The 13659-nt window shown below is 46.9% G+C and overlaps 1 protein-coding gene across 1 annotated transcript in view; it reads left to right on the top strand.

The window, feature by feature from the left end:
- Positions 1–546: 546 nt before the first annotated feature.
- The window catches only part of AGBL4 (ATP/GTP binding protein like 4), a 157477-nt gene continuing 144364 nt past the window's right edge, over positions 547–13659 (top strand). The window contains exon 1 of the mRNA XM_008057388.1: positions 547–643. Coding sequence (XP_008055579.1) covers positions 547–643 — 97 coding nt within the window. The remainder of the gene's footprint in view (positions 644–13659) is intronic.

Here is a 13659-nt window from a genome sequence, read left to right as displayed (position 1 = left end):
GGTAGAGGATCCTGACTTTGAATAGAGATCCTGCTTAGATGGCGTAGATCCCAGTGGTTTCTTGGTGTTCACTGTCTCATAGGGGCAAAGCTGGACTTGAGCCTCCAAAGTAGACATGTTCATCTTTACCCTGTTCCCTGTCTTCATATCCCTTTTCTTCCCACAGATGCAAACAGACTCTCCCTTCCCCTTGTGTCTCCATTTTAGCATCTCTTGCTTGGTACTTCGGTGCTCTTCCTGGACCTGAGGAGTCTCTTTGATCAAACCATTCCCCACCCCAGGACTTCCTTTCTTGCTTTCGGTTAAGGAGCTAGCAGCAGCTCAGCAGTGCTCAGGCCTCTCCCACAGTATAATCAAAAGGAACGGGGCTGTCTCCTAATACTGGGGAACCTTGATCCCTGGAGCCCAAGAGCGCTATAACATCATGATATAATTTCTCACAACAAACACTCAGCAATGTCTTTGTTGAGTAAAAGAATAAATGTAAAATGAATGTATGAAGTAGGGCAGGCGCTAATCCTTAAAGACAAGCAGAACACCTTCAGGATGTCTGCAGTAATGAAAGGCATTCTGGAACCAGGGTACACCAAGGGTGGAGGCAGGGATATGGGGAAACAGGAGACAGGGAGACCTGGAAACTTAGGTAGGCTTCAGAGTAGAGAGAGCTCCAAGAGCTCCCTCCACTAGGAGGACCAGCCCAGGCTGAGTGGGGTGAGAGGGCCTCACCTCCATCATCTTTTCCAAGATGTTGGCTTCCTTGTGATCCTCTGGGCCACTCTAGGAGTGAAGTGGTATGAATGTCTCCTTCCTTCTCTCCCTTCCTTCCTTTATCCCTTCCACACAAATATTCATGTAATACTTACTGTTCTAGGTTTCAGGATACAACAGTGAATTAATTGGCCAATATGCTGTCTTTCTAAAGCCTATATTCTAGTGGAGAAAAAATAAACATATACACATCATGGGGTGATGAGTGCTGTGGAAAATAGACGGTGAAGGAAGTGGGTGAGGGGAGAACTGCTGTCCTATGGAGGGGGACCAGGGAAGGCTCTTCTGCAAGGAGACACTTGAGCAGAGGCTTTGGGGAAGCCTGCCAGCCACACAGAAAGGTCTGCAGGAGCAAGGCCCTAAAGTGGGAGTGCTGCCCACGGGTGCTGGGCAAGGGTCTGCCACCGACCTCACCCTGCTTAGGCATCAGAGACTCTATGAAAACAGAGGTGCAGAAAGCATGAGTGCCCGTATTCCACACGAGGACGGCTAGGCTGAGAGGTGAAGAAGTACACTCAAGGTCACATGGCTGCTAATCAGCAGAGCTGAGTTTCACGCTCTCATTTGTGGAGTTTTTCCACAGCAGCCTGATCATCCCCATCTGAGATCATCAGACCAGAGAATTTTATTTGTGTGGTTAGCCGCTGCCCTGGCGGCCTCCCTCCATGATTTCTCTGCAAGATGAAGGTGTGAGCCCAGGGCCTCCCTGAGTGAGCCCCTGTGGTGGTGCTGTGGTGCAGACGCATCACCTGCTGACAGGAGCCCGCCCGCTGAGCCCTTTCTCCTCCACCTCTCCTCTCCATTAGGCAGCGCTGCTCCATCCCAAGCGCACAGTCTCTAGACAGCCATTTAGTTTTTAATTGATGCCAATGTTTGGCAGCTCCCCTGGCCTTTCCTTCTGCTCAGCCTTTCTCTTCACCCTCCCTCTCGCTTTCTCTTGTTCTCTGTGTGCCTTTGGTCCTGTCTCTCACCTTCTGCATTTGGTCTGCTTCTCTGCCTGTGCTCCGTCTGCCTCTGTGTGTCTGTTCGTCTTCATGAGTGTCTCCCTACCTCTGTCTGCCATTTACCTGACCGCCTTATGCCCCATCCCATTCCCCTGGGTGTTGATCCTTCTCTTCCTGCAAGTTTCACTATTCCCAACCCAAGTATTACCTAATCCTGACATGATAGCTAAACCTGGTGTGAGCCGTCACACATGTACACACTCCCGTGAGCCTGCCAACCATATACTGGCAAAAGACTGTCATTCATTCTTGTGGAAGGATCTCCAGAGTCACTCAAGATGGTCTTGGAGCAGAGTCGGGGCCCTGAATAGGCCTCAGAGGAGGCTGATTTGAGGTTGCTCCTCACTGTAGGGCTCGATGCAGACTCTTAGAATGAGGAGTTGACTCCATCTGGGTCAAGCAACCCCATGTCAGAACTCCATGGAGGTTGTGTCTGGGTGGAAAGAGCCAAACCTTAGCAATTCATTTGCTTCAATAGCGGAAGTAAGTCATTCATGGACTCTGAGAATTCAGAGGGAGGGTGCCTAATCAAGGGGAGGGGAATGGGACCACAGGTAAGGAGGAGATAATAGCTCAGCTAAGCCATGAAGGACCAGTACATTCTGACTCGACAGTCTGTATTAGAAAAATGTATCAGGCTCATGGATACTTTTTTTTTCTTTGAAAAGATTAGTTTCCAATACTTACAAATTAGGCAGTTCATATAAAAATGAAGGTCTCAGCATCTCTTGAAAGAGTCTATGAAAGAATCATAGGACTTATGGCCTAAGTCCTACATGGCACTAACTGACAGATGCTGAGGAGGGCGGCTCTCTCCAGACAGGCCATGAGCTCCATGTCTCTGCCTCAGCCTGTGTCCCACATATGTCTGTTCCAATCATTTGTCCTCCTGCCCTGCCTCAGGAGGCATTGCATTCAGAACTCCTGAAAGAGTGAAGGTAGGGTGGAACCGGGTCCTCTGATTCCCTGCTTGTTTTTTCTGCCAGGCCAGGCTGTGACATACAGAACATTCAGAAGGAAATCTGGACTGATTCTGCCCTGGTTATATTTCCCATAATCTAGCAGTGAAGTAGTTTTTCTTAGATTTTCTCTTTTCGTTATTTTCAATTGATAAATTCCCCAAGTTCCTTTTCTGATTGGCATCATTGCATAAAAAGAAGTCTTTTTTCTTGGATTAACTCTGGTGTCTGCTGCCTTTTAGGCCACCGTCTTTAAATTATTAAATACATGTTGACTTTTCACAATGGTAGGCACAAGTGGTGTTTGAATTAAGATACTTGCCCACTTCTTCCTCTGGTCTTCCCAGTGGAAAGTCAAATAAGCACGATTCTTCCCTGAACTCTAATTGATCCTCGTATTATCAGTCACCTACATTACAGACCACAATTGAAGCAAAGCTTAGTCTAGTGGCCCAGTCAAAGTTATCCCTGGTATCAGCTGAGTCTGCGGTTAGAACTCAGCTTGTGACTATAGTTAGTTTTCTGGTTGTGATCATGGGCTGGTGAGGGGACGTATTTTGATTCTCTCTGTCTTTGTCTTCCTTCTCCCTTCTCTCCTTCCCTTCTGTACTATTTACTTACATAGGCCTCTTTGGCAGACCTTCTCTTGACCACTGTCCAGGCCCTCATAGACTGGGCTCAACAGAAGGAGCTTACCCACAGAAGACAGAAAGCAGTTTGCAATGCTCAGCCAGGGTTAGAGATACCCATGAGTCTTTATAGGCCCAGTGATAGTCCTTTGGCAGGGAGAGGAAAATCTCTCCATCTCTTCATAATCCAGGGTGAGAAGGGATTTCATATCAAAATAAAGGTCTCAGCATCTCTTAAAAGATGTGTGGAGACTGGGATTCTGGAACTGTCCATGCAGTGGTCTAGGCAGCCAGATTCTCAGTGATGCAGGGACAGAGACATAATTTTTCTCTGGGCACATTTTCCAGGGCATTGTTAGAATGTCGCATAACTGCCAGTGAATGCTTCCTTAGGTTTTCAAAATGTTGCCTCAAAACTGGAGGGATAGTGTAGGCCATCTTCCTTATTCATTCTCCACATCTAGTGAAGTAGAAAGTAATTACATTCAGTGTGGTTTTGACAAATCAGCTGTTGACTGGTAGGTAATTACAGAGCTATTGCTCTGTGGCTCATCAATAAGCTCTGACCTCACCTTCTGATCAGTGGTTCAAGTCCTGACAACTTAATGTTTTTACTTGTTATTGGAGCCAGATGACCTAGAACTAGGAAGGTTCTTGAGGACAGCAAGTCCAGCCCTCTACCCGGGTGCTCTCTGAGGCCCAGCCTTGCACACAATCTCCCCTGGATAAAAGTTGCTGGAAGGAGTTTTTTTTTCAATACTTTTCCTGTTATGCTTTTTACCTCATCCCAACTACTCTCTCTTGCTCTGGTTCTGAGTCATGGTGGATGATGGGGAGACTAGGGGCCAACTGTGATTTAGAATGAGACTCTTCATGGACTGTACACACAAGGTGGCAGGAGCCTGGGTCCTGCATCTGCTGGTCACTCCAGTCGAAGGCTGAGGTGGGCCAATGACCAGGTCCTCCACATTAGGTTTTTAGGAGTCCCTTGTGTGTGTCTCAGAATGGGATTCTGATGGGAAACCAGAAGAGCTTCTCTGGGGCTGGAGTGGGGCCTCTGGCATTGACTTAGAATGATGCCCTTGGGAGCATTGAGTTGGACAAGTCCATGAAATCACCTGGGACTGGGTGGACATTTGAATGCAAGGCATTAGCATCTTCCATCACAGCTGTCACTCCCCTGTTTCATAGGCAGGAAACTAAAGTTGAGTGGGGTGTCTAAGGTTTCACAGAAGTAACAGAGCTGTGACTTGGATTCAGAACCTCTGTGTCTAAAACCACTGTTCTCTCTAGTGCTCTATACTTCTCATTAAAGCATCACTTGGGTAGAATGACATCTTGCTTTGCTGGATGCGTAGGTTCAGCTCCTCCATAAAGTGGTTCACGCTTTCTGAAATCTCATCCTGTATACTAGCTCACTGAGTTTCCCACCTGCTCCGTTAAATGAGGCAGACAAGGGTCATGATCCTTATTTCCTATGAGATAAAGTTGAGGTTCAGAGGGCTTATAGAGCTGGCCAAACTTTACACAGCTAAATAGCAAAGGGAGATAGCATGTAGCATACATTTAATGTATTCCAGGCATGCCACACCTATATTATCTCCTTTGAGATATGCCTATGTTAACCTGCAAGTCACATTCTTTCCCCTCTTACAGATGAGAAAACTGAGGTAGCATTCCCAAAAACAAAGTCGAAGAGCCAAGGAAAGAACCCAGCACCAAATCCCAAGTCCCTGCCCCTCCATGTTAGTTTGAGCTGCCATAGAAAATACACAGACTGCCTGGCTTAAACAACAGGAATTTATTTTCTCACAGTTCTGGAGGCTGGAAGTCTAAGATCAAGGTCTTGGTAGGGTTGTTTCTTCTGAGGTCTCTCTCCTTGACTTGTAGGTGGCCGTCTTCTTCCTGTCTTCACCTGGTTGTCCCTCTGTGCTCATACATCTCTGTGCCCAAATCTCCTCTTCTGACAAGGTTACTAGTCATTGAATTAGGACCAGCCTAAAATGACCTCATTTTACCTAAATAATGACCTCATTTGACATTGATACCTCTTTAGAAACCCTGTCTCCTAATAGAGTGACATTCTGAGATACTCGAGGTTAGGATTTCAACATATGAATCTGGTGAAGACACAATTCTGCATGTAACACACTCTGTGGGCATGTCTTCTCACCCAGGTATCCTGACTTCCCGCCCCCCCCCCCCGCCCCCGCCGCCATAATCCTGTCTCTCAGTAGGCTTGAGCTAATAGCTGAGCGGTAACTCGCTCCTCAAGGCTCCACTCTGAGCTGAGAGCCCCTGCCCCTGAACTGGGCCCACTGTTTTGGGATTGCCAAGAGGCCTCGCAGGAGCCTGGGAGTAGGGAGTGGAAATCTGGAAGATCAGTTGTCAGCCTAGGCTGCTTCCTGCGAGGACTTGGGAAGTTGCCTCCACCCTGGCTTTTCCTGGCAGAGTTTCCCAAGGAAGCCACTGAGGGCTCTAGAGCCCTGTGGTATGGGATCCACAGATAGAGCAGAGCCTCCCACCTGCACAATATCCCTCCAGTGAGTAGGAGCATTTGAGGCTGATGCTCAGTATTTGCGTGCCAAAAATTGAAGAGCAGAAAGAGAGACTACAGGCACCTCTGGAGTCACTAATTCAGAGGATAGCGCCCCCCCACTGCAAGGGTGGGATTCACATATGAACATTTCCTGAGTGTCAAGAACTGTTGGCATACCTGACATACTCATTTTATTTCTTCCTCAAATACAATCTATCCCTGAGAGGCAAGGATTCCTGTTCCCACTTTATAGATATGGAAATGGAAGGCTGGAGAAGGGATGTGAGTTGCCCAAGGCCAGATTGTATTTCAGAGGCTTCTTTCTCATCAAAAGAAGCATCCAGAGCACTAGTTTTTAGAAATATAGATTCCCGGGATGACAGAGTATTGACAAAAAAAAAATTAAAAAAAAAATATATATAGAGAGATTTCTATATATTATGTCTATATAAGTATATAGATACATTATCAATAGATAGATGATATAGATATAGATATAGACAGATTCCCATGCCCTTTGCTGGAGAGTCTGATTCAGTGGGTCTGGAGTGGGGTCCAAGAAACTGTAATTTTACCAAGTACACCAGGCTATTCTTACTCTTGCAAGTTTGGGGATCACTGGATTGAAGAACATTACCCAGTTCCTCATTACCCCAAGTAGGAGCAGTGGCACCCCTTAGAAAGGCTCTGCCCAGGTTGCAGCTCTCCCTTTGTTCGAGGTCAGTTGCCTTCCCAGCTGGTAATTTGCTTTGGTTCCCCTCTTGTTGCCTGAATGAGGTCCTTGTCATTCACCGTTGTCTCTGCACATACATCAGTATTTCAGAGCCTTTGCTGCCAAAACCCCATAGCCACCTTGCCAAGACTCTGATGTTAGCACCTAGTCAGGGGCCCTTCTGCCTAGCCACAGAATAGACGTCACCTGTCACCTCTTCAGCCCTTGCCGCTAAAATTCTGACTGCTTTTGTAAATTCCTGGGGCTAAACTGCTGTCCCTGGGACAAGGTGGGTGAGTGATTGTGTGAGAGCTATTTTGTTGTGTGTTCTTTGGTGCAAGGTCAGCTTCTAGCAATCATTTTTTTTTTTTTTCTGATCACCTGGGACTGCTCTCATCTGTGGACCTATGCCACAAGAAACGCAATACATCCCAGAAAAGGACAACAAATAAGCAAACAAAACGCTCTATCCTGAGCTCTGCTCAGTTTGCAAGGCAACAGCCACGATCTTACTGATCCCCTTACAGCCCTTGGAATTGTACTGCACGTTAATTAGAAATCCGGAGCCCTGGAACAAGGGAGATGACTTTGTGTCTCAATTTAATTTGTTCTCATTTTTTGACAGGGTCAAAGTTCACCTTTCCAGCCTGAATCTGAAAGCAAATTATAGCTGTGTTATTTTTATATTGATGTGCCCAGGCTAAAGACCTTTGGAAAACATTTTCCTCTGGGAATTGATCTGGTTGATAATGTTTTCTCTCAATTCCATTTAGCAAACACTGACTGCAACCTTACAATGTGCCAAGCACTGTGGTAGTTGCCAGGAGTGAACAGAAAGGAAGAAGGTGCAGTCCCTCCACTTGAGGAGGTGACATTGGCATAGGAGCAGTGGGGCACAAAAGAGGATAGCAGTGACACAGCACTGTGAACCAGGGCACACAGGGTCCTCTGGCCAGAGAGGTCAGAGTGGGTTTATTGAAGGAGAAATGATTGAGCTAGGCTTTGGAAGGTGATCAGAGTCACCACAACAACTCCCATTACTGAGTGCATGAACTATGCCAGTGCCGTACCAAGCACGTAGAGGTGCCACTTGTTTAATGCTCACAACCACCTCTGGGCTAAGTCACAGAAGAGCTCAGTGTTGAATTGCTCAGGTGCTTGGAGAGCAAATCCTGGCACATCCACTGGCCAACAGTGTGACCTGGAGCAAGTAAATTAACCTCTTTGATTAGTCTCTTGCTCTGGGAAATGGGAGGTGAAAAGAATGACCCTCTAGGGTAATTGTGAGAATTGAAGGGAAAAAACCCAAGCTGGTGAGTGCAGAGGTAGGGCAGAAGAGAGGGGTATAGAAGATGTGTAGGACAAATCCCACAGCTGTGGCCACCCAGTGAGGTTACTCCCTTCTGTGGCCCTGGTTGTATTGGGTTGACCCCCATCATTCCAGATCTGTCAGACGGTCCTCTCCCTGACACCCCAAAAGGGCTCAAAGAATGTAAACCTCGATTTCTGCCACACAGCCAGTGGTGCCAGAGCTGGGATTAGAACCCAGGCCTGTCTGACTCAGAGATCCTTGGTCTTAACCTCAATCTATTGCCAAAATGACTAAAAGTAATTGCAAAAGCCAGTGTCCATGCACAGGTCTTCTGGTTCTCTTGCATTCTTTCCTCTCTCTGCAAAGACATTCCCTTAGAAACAGAAGCCCTCCTCTGAGAAACCTGCCCCAGCCCTTCAGGCTGGGCCAGGGTGGCCTCTTCCCTCACCTCCCAGGCTTTTCTGAGTCAACCCAGCAACCACTTGGGGTTCTTATTATCCATCTCCCCCACTAGACTGTGCTGTTCTGAGAGCAGGGATTGAGAGCAGAATTTAAACAGAAGTTGAGAAATCACCTCATGTTCTAATATTTCCCAAATAGAAAATCTCCCTTTAACAGTAGCAGGTAGAAAATGTGTGTTAATAAACCATGGTGCTGGCAGCCTTAAAATATTAATGATTTCTAGAATTGAAAATGCAAATAGCTGTCTGGAACTCCTTCACTTGGCATTAAAGAGAAGGGCTTTGAAAGGACACCATGGGGAACTTGGGGATTGGAGAATGTGGCCTTGCTGGAAGATAGGAAGACAAATAGACATTTACCACCTTGTTACTGCCACATTAGCAACATTAAAAAGCAAGAGTTAGTCACGTGGGTGCTATTTGAAGGCATAGCTTTAAAGTGAGCGGGTGGGGCTTGTCCATCTACTTTGACATTCACTTGTGGAGTATATATACACTGTGTGTCAAAGAGAGGACAGGTGGGGTGGGGGCTAAGAGATTCCAGATTATCCCTGGGTTGGCTCAGTCTGCGGTGGCTGTGATCAGGGCTCTGACCTTGAACAAAGTGAGGTCCCAGGTTTGGGGGAGGTTCTTAAGATGTGTGAGGGGAATAGATTGGGACTTTTCTGACAGTTGTCATTCTCCTCTCAGTCCCTTAAATAAAGGGATGGGGGCTTTGGAGCCACTGTGATCACGAGTGTAAGCCCTGGCCCTCTCTCCAAGCAAGAGCTGGGAAACTGAGGGACATCCAGAGGCAACTGGAGGGTGCAGGGGTAAGGCGGGAGGGAAGGAGCAAGGGGACAGGTGAGAGCAGGTCCCAGGGCTGGGGCCACCCAGTGCAATCACCCAGTGCAGTAACCCTGCCATACAGTCATACACCCTGCTGTGGCGCTGGCTACATTGAGCAGACATGGTCATCCTAGAGCTGTTAGGCTGCCCTCTCCCTGACAGACACGGGCTGGGCTGTCACTGCCCTGTCAGAGCTCCCAGACATATCGGCAGTGCTGCCAAGTGACACCTACTTCCTTGTGTCAGGCAGTCAAGCACTGCATCCTGGGAGGGCCCCAGTCTCTTTCTGGTGGCTTTACCAATTCCTATCCTGTATCATTTTGTGTTTATAGACTAACTTTCTCAAGGCAAGTTTTGTCTTTTCTTTCCAGAAATCAGGAGGTATCTCTCTGTCACCCAGTGTATTCCCAGCAGGTTGGGAGGCCCTCCTGAAACAGACAGAACCTTTACTGCAGGCTGTGTGTCTGAATTGTGGTTGTCCTCAGCACTTGTCTCCTTCCTTCTGGTTCCTTGCTGTGATCTGGGTGTGTGAGATGATGAGGACAGCAGACTGGATAAGTGAGGCACCAAACCGTCTGGGAAGAGCACAGAGTTTTGGAGTCAGACTGACCTGGCACAGTTGCTCACCACCTGTGGAGCTTGGGGCCAGTGGCACAGCTCTCTAACCTGCCTACAGGGATGGGGACCAGAGTGCCAGCCCTTCTGGAAGGGGGGCAGTACCCAGTGAGGTTATATGTGTAACACACCCCCTGGTGCCTGGCACAGAGCTAGGGCTCAGCTGCTGTGACTTCCCTTCTGTTCCCTTTTCCTGCCTTCCCAGAAGCCTGGTTCTGTATCCCAGCATGCATGTGTTTGGACCATTCTTTGTCCCTGGTGGCAAATACATTTACCCTCCTTCATCCTTAAAGAAAAGTCTTCTCTTCTTCTCCTTCTTCTTGTGCACATGGCTTACATTTTCTTATAAATTCAATCTGTTGCTCTGCCAGTTTCCTGGAGACGCTGTACCTCTATTATCTTAGTACTTCTTGTCCTGTTCCAAGGAAGAGACTGTGTCTGCGAAAAATTATCTACTTGATGTAGGCGTGTTTTCTTGTCCACTCACCTCATGCCCTTGCCTTGTTGTTCTGACCAAGGTGGCATAATCGGAGCCAACCCAGCCACTTCCTGGATAGTCTGACCCTCCTGAGTTAAACTATTTTAGAACTGGAGGGGTCTGGGAGACCACCTAGCTCTACCCCTTCTCACTACAGATAGTAAAACCCAGGGAGTAGATGGCCTGGGCCAAGCTTACAACGGACCACAAGTTCTCTCCTCATTGTGGCTGAACTTTAGAAGGACAGTTTGCTTGAATACCTCCCCAGAGCACAAAACCAGAATATTGGTGGGGATGGTCAAGAGGGTGAGCTAGGCACCAATTACAAGGCTCCCTGGGTGGTTCTAATAGGTGGTCAGGCTGGAGAACCAAAAAAATAAAATATGTTTCTTGCCAGTATATTAGCCTCACATACCCAGAGAAAAGCATCAAGTAACATTCCATGGGAGATTGTTTCAGTGAGGAGGCTGGGCTTGCACAGAGAAAGGCCCCAAGGTGAGCACTGCCCTTTGCAGACCTAGAACATCTGAATGGGTATTATTAACCAGATTTTGCTTTTATTCAGCAAGCACTTATATAAGATTCACCATGTGCCAGGCACTGTTCTAAGTACTTTACAACTACCAACTCATTTATTCCTCAGAGCATGACTAGGAGACAGTCTGCTGTGATGACCACTCTACAGATGAGAAGTCATAGAAGTGAAGTAACTTGCCCAGGGTCACACATTCAGAGATTGGTGCAGCAGCCACTGCTCTGGTGCCTGAGTCCCTGTTTGTAATCTTTATGCCAAATCACATTTCCAGTGCTCAACTCACAAGTGTGACACCAGACAGCACCGTCAGAGACCCCAGTCATCTCTAAAGGAAAGGGTCTGGCGAAAGGTGGAAGGTGGGACTGAAGGTTTTGAAGTCAGCAATATTGGAGGCTACTTTGCGGAGCACCATGATTTGCATATCTTTCTTTACCTAACCTCTGATGAAACCATGGCTCAGCAATTGACCTAGGTCACATAACTTCAAACTCGGATCTGACCTACTCCATTTCACATACCTAAGGTACAGTCCAAGGCAGAATATGTATGAAAAGTACAGGTTTAGCCGGATTCGGTGGCTCAGCCTGTAATCCCGCGCTTTGGGAGGCCGAGGTGAGTGGATTGCCTGAGCCCGCGGGTTCGAGACCCGCCTGGGCAACTTGGCGAGACCTCATCTCTACAATCAATCAAAAAATTAGCCGGGCGTGGTATCACACGCCTGTAATTCCAGCTACTTGGAAGACTGAGGCGGAAGGATCGTTAGAGCCCAGCGGGTCGAGGCTGCGGTGGCCAGTAGCGTGCCACTGCACTCCAGCCTGAGTGACAGAGTGAGACTCCAACTCAAAAAAAAGAAAGAAAATAAAAGTACAGGTTTATTCTAGGAGCTTTATCTAGAAGCACATAATGCCACCCTATACAAATACCCTCTGAAAACATGTTCTTGTGAATTAAGTATTTATAATTTTATTTATTTATGTATTTGTTTTTTGAGTCAGGGTCTCATTCTGTCACCCAGACTGGAGTGCAGTGGCATGATCACAGCTCACTGCAGTCTCAACCTCCTGACTCAGGAGATCCTTCCACCTCAGCATCCTGAGTAGCTAGGACTACAAGGGCACATCACCACCCCAGCTAATTTTTAAAAATCTTTTTGTGAAGACGAGTTTTCACCATGTTGCCCAGACTGGTCTCAAACTCCCGGGCTCAAGCAGTTCTCCCACCTCAGCCTCCCAAAGTGCTGGGATTATAGGTATGAGCCATTACACCCAGCCTAAGTTTGTATAATTTATTTTCTTCAAGGAAGACTCCATTCAATCCAAGTCATGAAACCATTAAGACAGTAGGGATATAACATCTCCTAACTCAGGATAACTGGGATTTATTTCTTCAGCTGGCTACAGAAATATCAGTTACGGAAATAAATGCAAATTGTCAGCTCTTCACTTGTGCCCCGTATCTGCAGAAGCATCACACCGACCTGACACACCAGGTCCTGCTGTTCCAGTGTACCACCTGGCTGATGGGATATTGACAACCCGTTTGGCTGGGCACTTAGAGCTTCCTTTACCAAGAACTTGGCCAATCCCCAATGTCAAATAGCACATCCAGAATGTTAGCAGTCTGCCATGGTCTCTGTTGTATTCTGTGGAATTTATGTCGTAAGCCCAGTGGTGATGCTGTGATCCAGAATTTAGGGCACAGGGTGGAGACGGTTTTCAAGAACTGATCACATGTTTCTGATGGAACCTGTAAAATTCGTTTGCTTTGAGACATTGGCCAAATCCCTTTTCCTCTTAGAGTCTTGGTTATAAAATGGTAGAGATTAATTAGAATGTACTCAGCTTTAATGACCACTGTTCTCTGACTGCTGTGTGATATCAAACAGCATCATTAACTTCTCTGGTTCCTATGATGATGGAAAATTTTTCACTAAAATAAAAAGTAGTTGCCACAGGGAGAGTCGCTATTAAGTGTAGTGGATTGCTTATTAATCCACTTACAATGATGTGTGTTTTAAAATTCATTATTGAAGACTGCTACATGCCAGGTGGCTTCCCATGCAGATTTCATATCGTTTTGACATGGTCCTTTTGTTTCAGCCTCATTGATGCAGCAGCTCTGACACACCTATTTTGATATGAGGACATTTTGACACAGCTGAGAAAACAAATCATTACACTTTCAGATTTTTTTTTTTAAATTACCAAATAATGTGCCAAGGAGACATGTCAGTCTAGCTCCTCTCATCCTAGAACTTCCCCCATCCCTGATCTCCACTCTGGCAAGGAGGCTCAGGGAGGGGACGGAGGGAAGAGGTTGGGCTCAGGGGTGGGATCTGGGTTAAGATTGGAAATGAGATGGTAGGGGCAGTAAGGAGTTAGTGGGGGGAAGGGCAGTAGAGATCAGATTTGCAGCAGGGGATATGTGTGTGGGGGGGAGGGCTATTCACACAGTACCTGGTAATTTTTCAAAAGCAGTTTTACATTTAGATGCAGCCATTTCAAAACTGTTACATCAAAACAACCATGTAAAAATGCCCTTCTCTGTCTCAGACAAGGGAAATGAATGCCAGAAAGAGATGAATAAGACAGGGCTTCTGCCCCCCAAAAGCTCAGAGTCACCAGAGGGGAAAGGCGGGACAGAAAGAAAGGCAAATTATTATTATACTGCTGAGCAATTGCTATAATGGTAGAAGGGACTGGAAGGAAATAGAACAGAGTGACTCACTGCCTGAGTGTGAGGAAGGCCTGGGTGGGAGGAGGGAGTGACTGGGAGCTCAAGAAATATATGTTGAATGACTGATAGTAGCAATAGGTAAT

Source organism: Carlito syrichta, unplaced genomic scaffold, assembly GCF_000164805.1.
Source record: "Carlito syrichta isolate Samal-C Ts95f unplaced genomic scaffold, Tarsius_syrichta-2.0.1 Scaffold302986, whole genome shotgun sequence".
Classification (NCBI taxonomy): Eukaryota; Metazoa; Chordata; class Mammalia; order Primates; family Tarsiidae; genus Carlito; species Carlito syrichta.
The sequence above is the reverse complement of the archived record's forward strand: the minus strand, read 5'-3'. Positions and strand labels throughout refer to the sequence as shown.